The sequence below is a fragment of the Caretta caretta genome, chromosome 12 (genome assembly GCF_965140235.1).
Source record: "Caretta caretta isolate rCarCar2 chromosome 12, rCarCar1.hap1, whole genome shotgun sequence".
Classification (NCBI taxonomy): domain Eukaryota; kingdom Metazoa; phylum Chordata; order Testudines; family Cheloniidae; genus Caretta; species Caretta caretta.
In genome coordinates, this window is record NC_134217.1 from 41,320,341 (window position 1) to 41,332,766 (window position 12,426).

Below are 12,426 nucleotides of genomic sequence, written 5' to 3' on the forward strand. Positions count from 1 at the left end.
GCTGAGAACTAGGAATCTCTCCTCCTCATGGCCTGTACCAGGTGCTGATACAACTTTATCTGAGCTTCCTAATCGGAAGCTGAGGTGCCTGGAATAGTGCACTGCAGTCTTCAGGGCCTCTTCTCCTAAGGCATTGTGTTGGGCTGACAGAAATGAATGTGATTTATAACCACCCTCCCAGGGGCAGGGAGAGGCCGTGTCATTGTCGCTTGTGAGCTCCGGTACTATGGCAACAAGTGCTATGGAAATGCTGATAAGAGAGAGCCGCCTCTCAGGGCCCATCAGCCATACACGGGTCAGTAGCGTGCTGCAGTAGGTTTCCGCAGAGGCATGTCAGTGCAGGACCGGGTTTACAGAGCAGAGATGAGGCCTGCGGTAATGCTCCTTTGAATGAGCAGGCTATTAATGAGTTTAAAAGCTGAGATCAGTACCATCCCCGCTGAGTGAGCAGAAGGATATGGCTGAGGCAGGTGCTCACTAGGAGGCAGGGAGAAGTGTGAGCACATGCCAGAGGACAAACAGGTCACCTCTGTTCTGTGCCCAGCTGGTCTGATCCCTTTTCAGACCCTATGGCAGGTGGAAGTGCTTCAGGGAAGGGAGAACTGCTGCAGCAGCAATGGGAGGCTCTCTGCAATCCCCTCTGCTTGTGAGTTGCTTCCCAGCACGGGCTCTTCCTGGGGATTGGCTGGGTTAGTCCCAGCCTGCTTGAATTCTGGATGTAAGCGTAAGGGCTGGAAGCAGTGTGGAGATGCCAAGTTTAGCCTGCTGGCCAGGGCATTCCCACAGTGCCCGAAGAAGCTGCTTTTCCAGTGTTCCTGTAGTAATACATCCTGTGAGCTGTATGGTCCCATATGAACGTCGTGTTGGCTTAAACCTGGGCTGTGCCTTCCCACACAGTGCTAGGCAGCGGGCTCCCATCTCCCTGCCAACCTCAGAAGAATCACTGGGGCAGATAGTCACTGGGCTGGAAAGCTGGGGGGATCTTGTTACTGTTCAGGTAGATCTCCAGTAGTTTTGTGTTTAAGCTGGTCCAAGGATTGAAGGGCTTGTGTATTGGCAGAAAGAGAAGGCTGAGGAGCTCCGTCCGGAGATTGCCCTAGGGCTGAGTCCTGCAGGGTTGCAGCCCCCCCCCCGCCCCCCCCGAAGGTGACCCACTCACTGATGAGTGAGTGGGCACTATGAATGTGCCTGAAACAAGCTGTCGGATCCCTACAATTGTGTGAAACTAGCGCAGGTCTGTTGTGGGTGCTTCCAGATCACTTTAAGCCCTGGCTCCAGCTCCATTCTTCCCTGAGCCCTTAGTCTCTGGCATGAATAAGTATGTGGACAGGTCTGGTGCAGCCCCTCTGTGGCTGCTGTGTAAACCCCTTCTGGCTCTGCAGAAGGCGGGAGTCCAGCCGAGATGAGCAGGCATTGCAGCAGCCAGCTCCTCTGTGAGATGCACTCTCCAGGGTGCGGGGGGACGAGGCACTGTCCTTGAACAAATTGCTGATACTCTCATGCTTTTTCCATTCTGTTTGGAAATGCACCAACCAGTCCGGAAAGTGGAGCATGTCTGTTAATGTCAGGTAGTGCTTTGCAAAGCTGGGATCTACTGGAAGAGAACAGCTTTAGGCACAAGTGCAGTGTGCGCTGGATGATGGGAATTCGGGTCTGTCTCGGCCCCAAAGCTGGAGGCAGGTGGGTTAGAATCTCCCAGGAACTATGGCAGCACATGTGAGGAGGAACGCCGGTCATGCTCCCAGGCACGACCCAAGAAAAGAGTCCATCTGGGCGGGGCCATGGAGACACACTGGGTCACGGGCTGGGATGTGACTTGTATGACTTTGCTGTTCAGCTCTCTGCTGGTCTACCTGTGCCCGTGAACTGCTGAGACTGGTTCCCCACCACTTGTTCAGAGGCTGCTCTGGGAAACCCTTCTTAGCCCATACGTTTCTGGAGGATCGGCTAGCATCAGAGGCAAGCCGATGCACTGGTGTGGCTAGAAGCTGTGTGGTCAGCAGCAATGCCAAAGCAGAGTGTCCGCAAGCAGCTGGCAGAGCATGCCTTTCCGCAAGACAGAAAGATGTAATGAATATTTCCCTCCTGCCTCTGCTCACGCATCAATCTGGTAGTGATAGCGTTTGACAAGATGCCAATGCACCGCATGTCAGCTATTTCAGGAACATGCTAGCTCTGCAAACTCTCCCTGCTGTTGCTGATTAGATAATTAGACTCTTTAAACTCTGCCTGCCTGCTGAACAGCAGAGAAACACGCAGTCTGCATAGCTGAATCCCTGTGCAAGTGAAGTCTCTCTCCTCAAGGTGGAGATTCGCTTGCTCACTAAAGGAGTGATCCAGGGCTGCCCATCTTTTCTGCATGAGACACTTTCCTTTTGGGCAACAGGTTTTCCTCACAGGTTTTTAGATGTAGCTGTTCCAGGAAGTCTCACTCAAGCAATATGTGCCCCCATTTCAGCTACTTTATAACAGTGAGACGCACTTTGGATTGCTCAGTCTGTATGACAGACTCTTCAGTACCTGTTCTGGGTCATAAAAATCACCTGTAGTATCCGAAAGGGGGTTTTAAATAATAAAATACCCAGTGTCTCCCTATGACCCACAACATCTGGCACTGCTGAGAGAGCGCCCGCCTCCTGGGGGAGAGAATCGCAGCACCATCCAGTGGCCCCGAGAAATGCAGACATCATGGATGCCAATGCCCAAACAAGGGAATATATGAACCAAAACCAGTCTTGTGCCACTGAGCAATTCAGAGGCCAGGAGGTACCTTATAAATACCTAGGCCAGTAGCATTCCTTCTCAAACCTTCTAAGGAGTGGGAGTACGTGACCTGGCCACGCTTGGAATCCTTTGTTATACAATAGCTTTCTCGTCGCACAGTCTCCGCTGCTTTCCTGGGTCCCAGCTCAGCTTTGCAGCCCCCGTTGCCCTGACAACACACAGAGCAAAGCCTCTCCCAATCCACGGGGAGCCTAGTGGCGTCTGCACAATTAATCAAATCTGGATGAGTAAAGTTAGATGCCCAAATCCACGTTTAGGCCACTAAATTGATCTGTGTAAAGGTGCTAAATGACCCAGCTCTCACTGAAGTCAGTGGCAGTCTCAGGAGCTCAGCACGTTTGAGAATTTGGTCATTTTATTTAGGAATCTAACTTTAGGCACCTGGGTTTGAAAATGTAGGGAGCCAGCTTGAGAGGCCAGAGGTCTTCTGAAATTGTCAAGAGGATTTCCCCCGTCCCATCCCCTGAAATCACAGGGAGTGGGACATCATCCCCCGCACCAGCAGGGAATGCTGAATGAGCAGCCCCATACCTCGGCTGGCAGAAAAGGCAGGAGAGCAGCATAACATCTGTGTCAGGAGTCTTCCCACTCCTGACACAGCCCCCATTGCCTGCAGCTTCTGTAAAGACCCATGTCATGGGGTGCTCTCTAGCCTGCTGGGCCAGGTATGCCTTGGTTTTCGTGGGCTTGTTTCTGCGCCGAGTTCTCCTGCCTGCTCTGGAGCTGCAGGTGGGCAGGCCCTGGGGGCTGTTGCTGCAGCGTTTTCCCTGCTGTGTGTATGCCATGCCTTTGTGGATCTGCATGTTACAGTCACTGATATGTTTTCCACATCATGTGTGGGTGTGCTGACGGGTTCCTGACTGCACCCCCGCCCCGCCCCGAGACACTGCGGTGGGGACGACGGAACGTGGCAAAGGCACTGCATACACTGACAGAGTTCTCACCCCGGTTTGCCCTGCCAGGTGACCTCCTGTTTGACAGCCGTAGTTAAGACAGATGGCGAGGCTGAAGTCCGAAGAGCTGCGGTCCATGTGGTGGTGGTGCTGCTCCATGGGCTCAATGAGGAAGCGACTGAGGTAAGCCTCCATCCCTGCTCCCAGAGCAGCCTCTTGGCAGACTGACCCTCACTCCTGGCACCACGCTGCTCACCCATTCTCCCTGGAGCCTACGGTCAACACACCTGGTTCCTGCCACGTAGCAAGGAAACTCACAAGTGTCTCCAGACCCAAGGGTCCTGCCCGCTGCACCCATCCCAAGCCTGGTGAGCATAATGTGCTCTCATACAGCAACTTACTGAACTCTCTGGGTATCTCTGAAGCAATCTCTAGATAGCAGCCGTTCAGGCTCTGATTGTGCAAGTTGAGTCACTGGGAAGGGTTACGAGAAACATTTCCTCTAGACGTTGTGGGCAGTAAAACCTAAGGTGTGGCTCTTGGGAGCCTAATAACTCACAAGGTAAATTTCCATGTCTAGGCAACAGCTAATGAAAGTGTAACGGTGAGTAGGAATTCATTCCCCCTGCAGGGTTTCCTGCCTAGCTCTTGGGCCGAGCTCTAAGATTAGTGCACAACGGTGTCTCCTCTTATTGTCTGCATGTGCCAGTCCCCAGCAGGGAGCAACCCTGCAACACCCAGGAGTTCTAGAAATCATGAGCCCTCTGTCCTGGTTTCGTGGCTCCTAATGCCCAGACCTGTTCAGGAGTCACCAGCATGAATGTAGTGAAATATTAAGAGAACAGTAATTACCCCAAAAGCCACAGACTTCCTCTACTTCCCAGCACCCACTGTTAATGTTCTGCATTAACACTGATCCTAGCTTCCTTGCTTGCACAGCAGCTCCTGGGTATTGGCTGTTCCCCAGAGCAACCTCCCTGCATTGCTATAGCAAAGGCTGTCTTCCTGCCATGACCAGAGATTTTACTACCATCTCTGACTGTCTAATCCGTGCTAGTTCTGACATACGAGAGCACCCAGGCCATGCTGCTAGCCCCGGGCTGCTCTGTTCCTTTTCCCTGATCTTCCATGTGTTTGCAGAGAGTGGAAAAGAGCAAAGCCACCAAAGCTACAGCGTCCGGCTGGGGTCAGGAGCAGACCCAGCACCTGGAGAAGGGGAGACACTGCACAGAATGGGCGGCACTTGCTGTCCACATGAGCTCCCCAGATCCCTCCACTGTTTCCTGAGCTGAGGCTAGCTGCTCTGTGCAGGGATCTCTGTTGCAGCAGGCTGCATGCAGTGGGAGGTCCCAGCCAGCTGGGGAGTCTGCAAAGCGCCAGTGAGCCCTCACCTATGGGAGAGACTGTGATGACTGCCTCTCCTTTGGTCTGTCCCTGGATGAAAGCCCAGCTCTTTATCACACATTAGTAAAGCCTGTGTGCGGAATGACCCAGCCACTCCGCCAAAGATGTCAGAGCAGGATTGGTTCTTCACTGGTGTTGCTGAACTTTCAGCTAGTTTATCCCCTTTGAACTGTACTTCTGTGAAGTCAGGAGCTGGTCTGAGCCAAGCTCCATCCCCTGTAATAACCTACACGATCGTCTTGGGCACTTCAGTGTGCAGCAGAGAGCCATGCGGTTTCAGGCTACGCTGCCCTTCCTTGCTGTCTGCTGAGGCCCCTTGGATTCTTCCCTCGCAGTGGATTTCTAGCCATAAAATCCTGCTGGGTAGTGCCAAGCTGCTCTGTGCTACCTCCTGCATGTGGGACCCTGAGGGGAGGACTCACTGGGTCAGTGTGAGAGGGACCTGCTAATGAAGTGCAATACAGCGGGTGTTGGGAGTTGTGCTGCCAGAAATGACTCGGTCCTGCTGAACGAGCTAGCCCCATATGAGTGGCAGTAGGCTTGTTATACAACAGAACTGGCCTGGGCAGAGGTGATGCATGGCCAATATGCACAGCCAAGAGTTTTACAGTGCAGCTCCCTTATTGTGCTGAGAGCTGGCTCTTCTGGCGTCCACAAGGCAAAACAGAGTATTAAGAACATATGAACCACCATACTGGGGCAGACCAACGGTCCATCTAGCCCGCTATCCTGTCTAGTGCCTGAGGCTTCAGGGGGAATCTACAGAACACGGCAGTTTTGAGCGATCCATCCCCGTTGTCCAGTCCCAGCTTCTGGCACATGGGGATCTGTAGTTTCCACCAGCTGCACTTCTGTATTCAAGAGCGTGACAGCTGATACCACCCTGATAGCATGCCAGTTGGGTGCAGTGCTGGTACTCCAGGCATGTTGTCAGTGCAGCCCTTTGTGGGGCAGTTGGAGCACCCCAGACGTGGGCGCTGTGGTGGGTGGGTGGGTATCGAACAGTGCGTCACTGTAAAGGCTTCCCTGTAAATGCTGATGCGATAATATGTAAAATCTGGGAAGTGTCGCTCTGGATTTCTTGAGTTCACTAGAAATCCCACGTCAGAGCTGAATGTTCTGGTGGCAAAGAGCAAATCCCATCTGGGAAGCTGCATGTTGTTCTCTTACACCAGCACGCTGGACAACCTGCAATGGTGGCAACAGCTCTTACGCCAAGGTCCAGCCCAGCAGTGGGTCTAAACCACGACGGCTCCTTAGTGTCAGCGAAGCGTGCTCATGGCTGCCAAGAGCACCCTGGCAACAGGTGACTGGACCTGAGGCCTGGCTGCAGAGCCTGCACCTTGGCTGCTGCTGCTGGGGCTTGGAGGGGCTCTGCCTTTCCAAGCAGCAGCTCCCTACCTGGTTGTCTCACTGCAGATTCTTTCTACAATGCAGGTCACTGTAGCTTACACCCCGAGAACCAACCCCTGGGGAAAGCAATCCAAACCAAGTGCAGGGCAGCCCCCACAGCCCCTTGTGACACCCTGCACATGCTGCGCTCACTGGAGAGGCCATAAAACTTAAAGCCAGGACTTCTGCGTTCAGACTGTGCTACTGTCCTAGCTTCACCTCCTTGTGGTCCCTGCACAGGCTGAGAGCTGCCCTGCAGCTTCCTGCCTTTTCTTGTCTTATGTCTCCCCCACCCACAAGTTGTTTTAACACCTTTTTGAGTGTGTGTTGACACTGGCTGCAGAATGGGCTATCGGCTGATCCAGCCTGTTTCCTCTGCAGAGCTATTCCCCCGGTAAGTGCTCCACATATAGACAGAGGCTCACTGTAGTGCACAAATGAAAAGAACATTTATATGAGGATGACTCACACCCAGGTTAATTTTATTCCTCTGCAAACTTTCAAAAACAGTCATCAAGGTCCTTGATAGGCAGAAAACAAATGAACACGCCCCCCCATCCTGGGCACTGCCTGTTGGTGCTCCTCCCCCGCTAACTGTCTGCCTCTAACCTTTCTGCTTCCCCCACCTCCAACAGACAGCATGTGGCATCAGCAAGCTGCCCTACTGGGGCTGGTGCTCACTCTGCTCCAGGCTCAGAGCATTGATTGTCACAGTTCTTGCTGGGAATGGAACACCTTCTCTCCTGGAAAAAGAAAAGGAGTACTTGGGGCACCTTAGAGCCTAACCGATTTATTTGAGCATAAGCTTTCGGGAGCTACAGCTCACTTCATCGGATGCATCTGACGAAGTGAGCTGTAGCTCACGAAAGCTTATGCTCAAATAAATTGGTTAGGCTCTAAGGTGCCCCAAGTCCTCCTCTTCTTTTTGTGGATACAGACTGCTACTCTGAAACATCTCTCCTAGGGCTCTCAGCAGCTGGGGCAGGTTTCCTGTGGCTGATACCATTGGCCAGAGATTGAGAGCATCACAATCTCAGCTCTATTACAGCAGCTACATTTGCTTTATCACTTCCTGTCACTCATAGGCAGTTTCCCAGTGTGCTTCGGCTGTGTGTGGTTAATATGCTTCTCTCTGGAACCTGGAAGCTAGAGAGCTGGGTGCTGACTGGGATGCTTACTTGCGTTCCTATTGCAGGTTTGTCTGTATCCACCTCTACCTAGTAGGTGTCTGATAATTTCTCCTCTTGCTAGCTGCTTACAGGGAAAAGGAGCTGCTCTTTGTCCCTCCACCCCCTCAAGAGTGTCTGCAAGCGGGGACAGATTTCTATAGCTCTCCCCCTCCCTGAGCCTCCACTCACGGAGAGTGAATCATACTAGCACCTGCCTCTGCTGTGCCCATATGTAGTTTTCTTGGGCAGCAGAGTGAAACTGACATTTGCAGGGCTAGGGACAGAATTCTGGATAGAGGCAGTGAAACTGACCAGCGTGGAGTTAATCTCCTCTGCCACCCTAGGGGAAAGCTGTGATCTGCAGCAGAGGCACTGGAGCTGTCTGTAGTCTCAGGAAGTTGACACTGCGTTGCTTTACATTCAGTTCATATTTCCAAGGTTTTTCCCTCCCCTCCCCCCCCAAGGGTTAGAGTTAGCAACTTTTGTAATGGAATATTAATTTATAAAGAAATTGAAGTTTCACATACACACCCCTACCTGTGCCCAGTCACATTCCAGTGAATGCTTCCCACTTGCCATGGTAAAGTGGATTTGTCCAGTCCTGGTTATCTGTCCCAGTGTAGCCAGGTGTGTCAATTTCTCTGTGGGGGAGTGCTTGTCAATCTTGCAGCCTTTCATTTCTTCCCTGTTGTTTGGCTGCTTGTAAGGTTTTATTCCTGTGTGAGCAACATGCTATATAAAATTTATTATATGGCAGTTTACCAGGAGGAGGATTCCAGTGAAGTTGCTGTACCTGAACAAGCTGCTGGTTAAGGTGGAAGAGTTTTGCTACCATCCCAGTGCAGCGCAATGCCTGTTGAATGACTAACTTCAGGTGGTGGCTGGTGTACAAATTACTGAGGTAGCCTGCTGAATACAGGGAGGCATGTGGCCTAGTGGACTGAGCACAGGATTGGGAGTCAGGAACTCCTGAGTTCTAATCCCTGTTGTGTCCCTGACTTGCTTTGGGACCTCTGTCTGTTTCCCCATCTGTGAAATGGAGTTAGTGTCTTGGGCATGTACTGGGGAGGGATAGGAGGTTTGACAATGTGCATGCTAGGTGCGGTGTTGCATTGGTTATGGTTTTGAGGGGTTTCTGCTGAGGCCTAGCTGCTGTTTCAAGAATCCCAATATAGGTAAATTTCCTGGGGGCCTCCCCTTTCCCAGTTTCCTCCAAAACACACACACGTAGAAAGCCTCTCCCCCGCCCCCCAAAAAATAAATCCTGCGTTCGGTGCTCAGCAGGTGCAGGATGTGCGGTTATTGCTGTGAAGGGGAGTGGAGCGAGTCTGGCATTAAAAGTGCAGTAGGTGAACTTCCCCCCAAGGAGCAGTAGGTGGCGCTCATGCAGGCATGTGATGCCAGCTGCCCTTTGGATCAGTGGTGCAGTTGCGGAAGTGCCCGCCACATGCATGGCCGAGGGAGAGGTCAGGTGTGCGGCGGGGAGGGGATCTTCAGGATGAAGATTAGGTGCCCTGTCACAGGTGTGGGTCGGTTTGATAAGGCATGAACTGAGTTCTAATCTATCGCATCCGGGAGAAGCCCTGTCGACACAATAGCTTCCTCCCCCTGCAGCAGGGCGCCCTGGGGACCCCTGGTTGGACTCACCAGTTGATAACTGGGCCAGTGTTCCATTCACACCACACTGGATCTTCATAATGGGGGGAGAGAGCTAGGGCCAGCAATGGCCTGGGTCCAGCAAAGCTGTTCCTGGCCTTGCCATGCTTGTCCATGGGCAGCCGTATTCCTGGGGAGGAATGAGAGTGGCTCCGAGCTCTGCCGCTCAGGACTGGCGATAACAGCAGCCACTTGGGCTTCATGCTCCGGGGCTCCACGTGTTGCACTGGGAAGACTAGCAGCCTTGTGGTCCCACAGAAACATCACAAACACCGAATTCAAGGCTTGGATGCAGAGCAAAGTGGAGAAAGCCCAAGGACTTGCACACTAGTGAGCCTGACTGGTAAAATCCCCTTTCCCAACCCACCCTCTGGCTGTGCGTGTCCTTTCCAGCTGCCCCTCACTTCCTTCGCAGCATCTCTGCTGGGCAGGGCTGACAGCAGCTGCAGGTCCCTGGAGTCTCCCCTTTTTGGTACATTTTGTTGGCACCCATTTCCCTTTGCACGGAAGAGGCACACCCTCCCTCTGATCTTCAGAGCCAACAGCTGAAACACCAGGCACTGGGGAAGGGAGGTCCAGGCCGGGCCATTCAAAGTATCTAGCTCCTTTGAGTCTCTGGATGAACGACAATGGCTCTGGTGAGAACCCAAGGACTTGCCTGTTTCTTCCCTTCCCCATGGGACACCTTCTTCCCTCAGCTTGTGAACATGAGGGACTCTGCCTCCGTATCAGGCCTGCCTGCCCATCCCTCTCCACAGCAAGGGGAGGTGGCGCTGGTGGAAGGTCCATGTCATTCGTGCTGGAAATGGCAGTGCCCTGGGCTGTGTGTAAAACTAACCCGGTAGCACGTTCTCAGCTGGCTGTGCAGAAAGTCTGCTCCCTTCATGCCTGGCCCCATGTGGCCGGGGGACCCAGGCTGGGCAGTGCTGTGCCAGTTGCAGGTGACCTACAGGAATACAGCCAGAGGGAGAGGTTTGAATAGGTTGCAGGTGGTCATGGGCTTGTGAGCCTCTCACTCCAAGGAAGGCATCTAGCCTTGTCTCTCTCTCCTTGGCCTCTCCTGCTGATTGCTGGATTCTCCTGCCAGGGGGTGTGGAATTCCCCTGCTCAGGAGTAAGACTGAGGAAAGGGGAACTTGGCACAGGAGCCCTGTGGACAGTTTCCTGTGTCACAGGTAAAACATGTCAGTGCTATATCTCGGAAAGCCGTGGGCATTGCCATGGGGGCATTCATGTAAATGCAGTGACTGAGGAATGGCCCTTTTATTCAGGGGCAAGGACTTTTCCCGCTCTCCTTGCCAGTTATTTGGTGTTCCCAGCAGCAGAATTTGTTTGGCCACCTTTCCCTTGTTAAAGGAAATAGTTCTCTGGCTCTTGGGAATTCCCAGAGACGGGCTGGGATTGCACTACGCTTTGCCCTTGCTCAGCTCCTGCTAGAAGTGGATGCCATTGACGAGTTCTCTCCCACCCATTGCTGTGCCATCGGGTAACACAGTGAAGACGGGGGGGTGCAGGGGACAAAGCCTTTGGATAACCAAAGGGTGCAAAAGCTAAGGAGGGGAGGGGGATCCTTTAGGGCAGTGGTTTTCAAACTGTGGGTCATGACCCAGTACTGGGTCATGGAATGGAAGGCACTGGCTTGCGGTGGCTCTGGTCAGCACTGCCAACCAGGCCATTAAAAGTCCCATTGGCGGTCCCTGCCCAGCTAAGGCAGGCTAGTCCATCCCTGTTCTGACACCGTGCTGCACCCTGGAAATGGCCAGCAGAAGGTCCTGCTCCTAGGCAGGGGGGCCATAGGGCAGGGGCAGTGCATGGAGCCCCGAGCACTGGCTCTGCACTCCCATTGGCCAGGCTGGGGGGGGGGGTGCCTGCAGGCGAGAGCTGCGTGGAGCCACTTGCGCGCTTCCGCCTAGGAGCCGGACCTGCTGCTGGCCACTTCCAGGGTGCAGCTCAGTCCACGGTGCCAGGACAGGCAGGAAGCCTGCCTTAGCACCCCTGCTGTGCGGCTGCCTGGGAGCTGCCCGAGGTAATCCTGTGTCCCAATCCCCTGTCCTAGCCACCACCCCCCAGACCCAGAGTCCCTTCCTCACCCCAAACCCCTCTGCTCCAGCCCAGAGCCCTGACCCCATCAAGTACCCCAACCCTCTGCCCCAGCCCTGAGCCCCCCCAAACTTGGTGTGTCAGGCCAGAGCCTGCCCTGCTCCCTGCGGGATGGTGCCACTGTAGATACGGAGCTGCGCATCACGCAGCACTGAAGGAAGGTGTCCCTGGGCGTCAGCTGAGCCCACTGCTGGTGTGTCAGCCCACGCCGGGGAGCAGCCCCTGCCCCAGGGCCCTTTCCAGGATGAGAATGGACGCCAGAGTGTTAGCGGGCTCGCTACCAGGGCAGGGAAGGACTTTGTGTTTTCAGGCATCTCTGGACTTCATCTATCCCTGCCATTAGGAGATGGGATTTTCTGACCCATATGCATGTTCCGAAAGGCCTTTGCCCAAATCCCGGAGATCTAGAATCTCCTGCTCCAAAGCTGTGAAAGCCTGGTTCTGTGCATCCCTTCCCCATGAACGCCACACGTGCTCACACCCTTCTCTGGTTCTCTCCTCCGTCAGCCAGGCTGGATTGTGCATGCAGCTCTGACCTATGGGGGCAGCCAGTGCTCCTACGGAGCAGCGGGTCACATGGCAAGTGGGTTAGTAAGGGGTGGGTGCGCACAGCCAGACAACGTGGCTAATCTGTATGTGCTTCAGTTCCCGAGCCGAGGAGCTAGAAACCTGCCCTGGGGAGAAAAGCCACCACCGGCCTGTTTTAGGGAAAACCCAGTGGCTCAGCATCTGCTGTGGGGAGTGAGCACGTTCGGTTGTAGCTCTCAGTGTTTACAGAGGAGAGGCTGTATCATAGTCCCTCTCTGACAGGTGGGGAAACTGAGGCACAGAGGGGCAGGGATTTGTCCAAGTGATCCTACTGCTGTGATTTGCTGTAGTGTCCTGTGACTTGGCTGAGCCTGGGGTGCTGGACAGAAGGCGACAGGTCCCTGCCCCAATGGGACACGCTGGTGGCTTATGGCTGGCTGTACCTAATGTGAAGGCAGATAATGAGCCTCTTGGAGGTGCTGACTGTCCATCTCTCCCCAG

At 53.8% G+C, this 12,426-nt stretch overlaps 1 protein-coding gene across 1 annotated transcript in view; it reads left to right on the forward strand.

Annotated features, from left to right (window-relative positions):
* Positions 1-12,426, forward strand: part of TANGO6 (transport and golgi organization 6 homolog) — a 92,328-nt gene that overhangs the window by 78,661 nt on the left and 1,241 nt on the right. Inside the window, exon 17 of the mRNA XM_048870651.2 lies at positions 3,747-3,860. Coding sequence (XP_048726608.2) covers positions 3,747-3,860 — 114 coding nt within the window. The remainder of the gene's footprint in view (positions 1-3,746; positions 3,861-12,426) is intronic.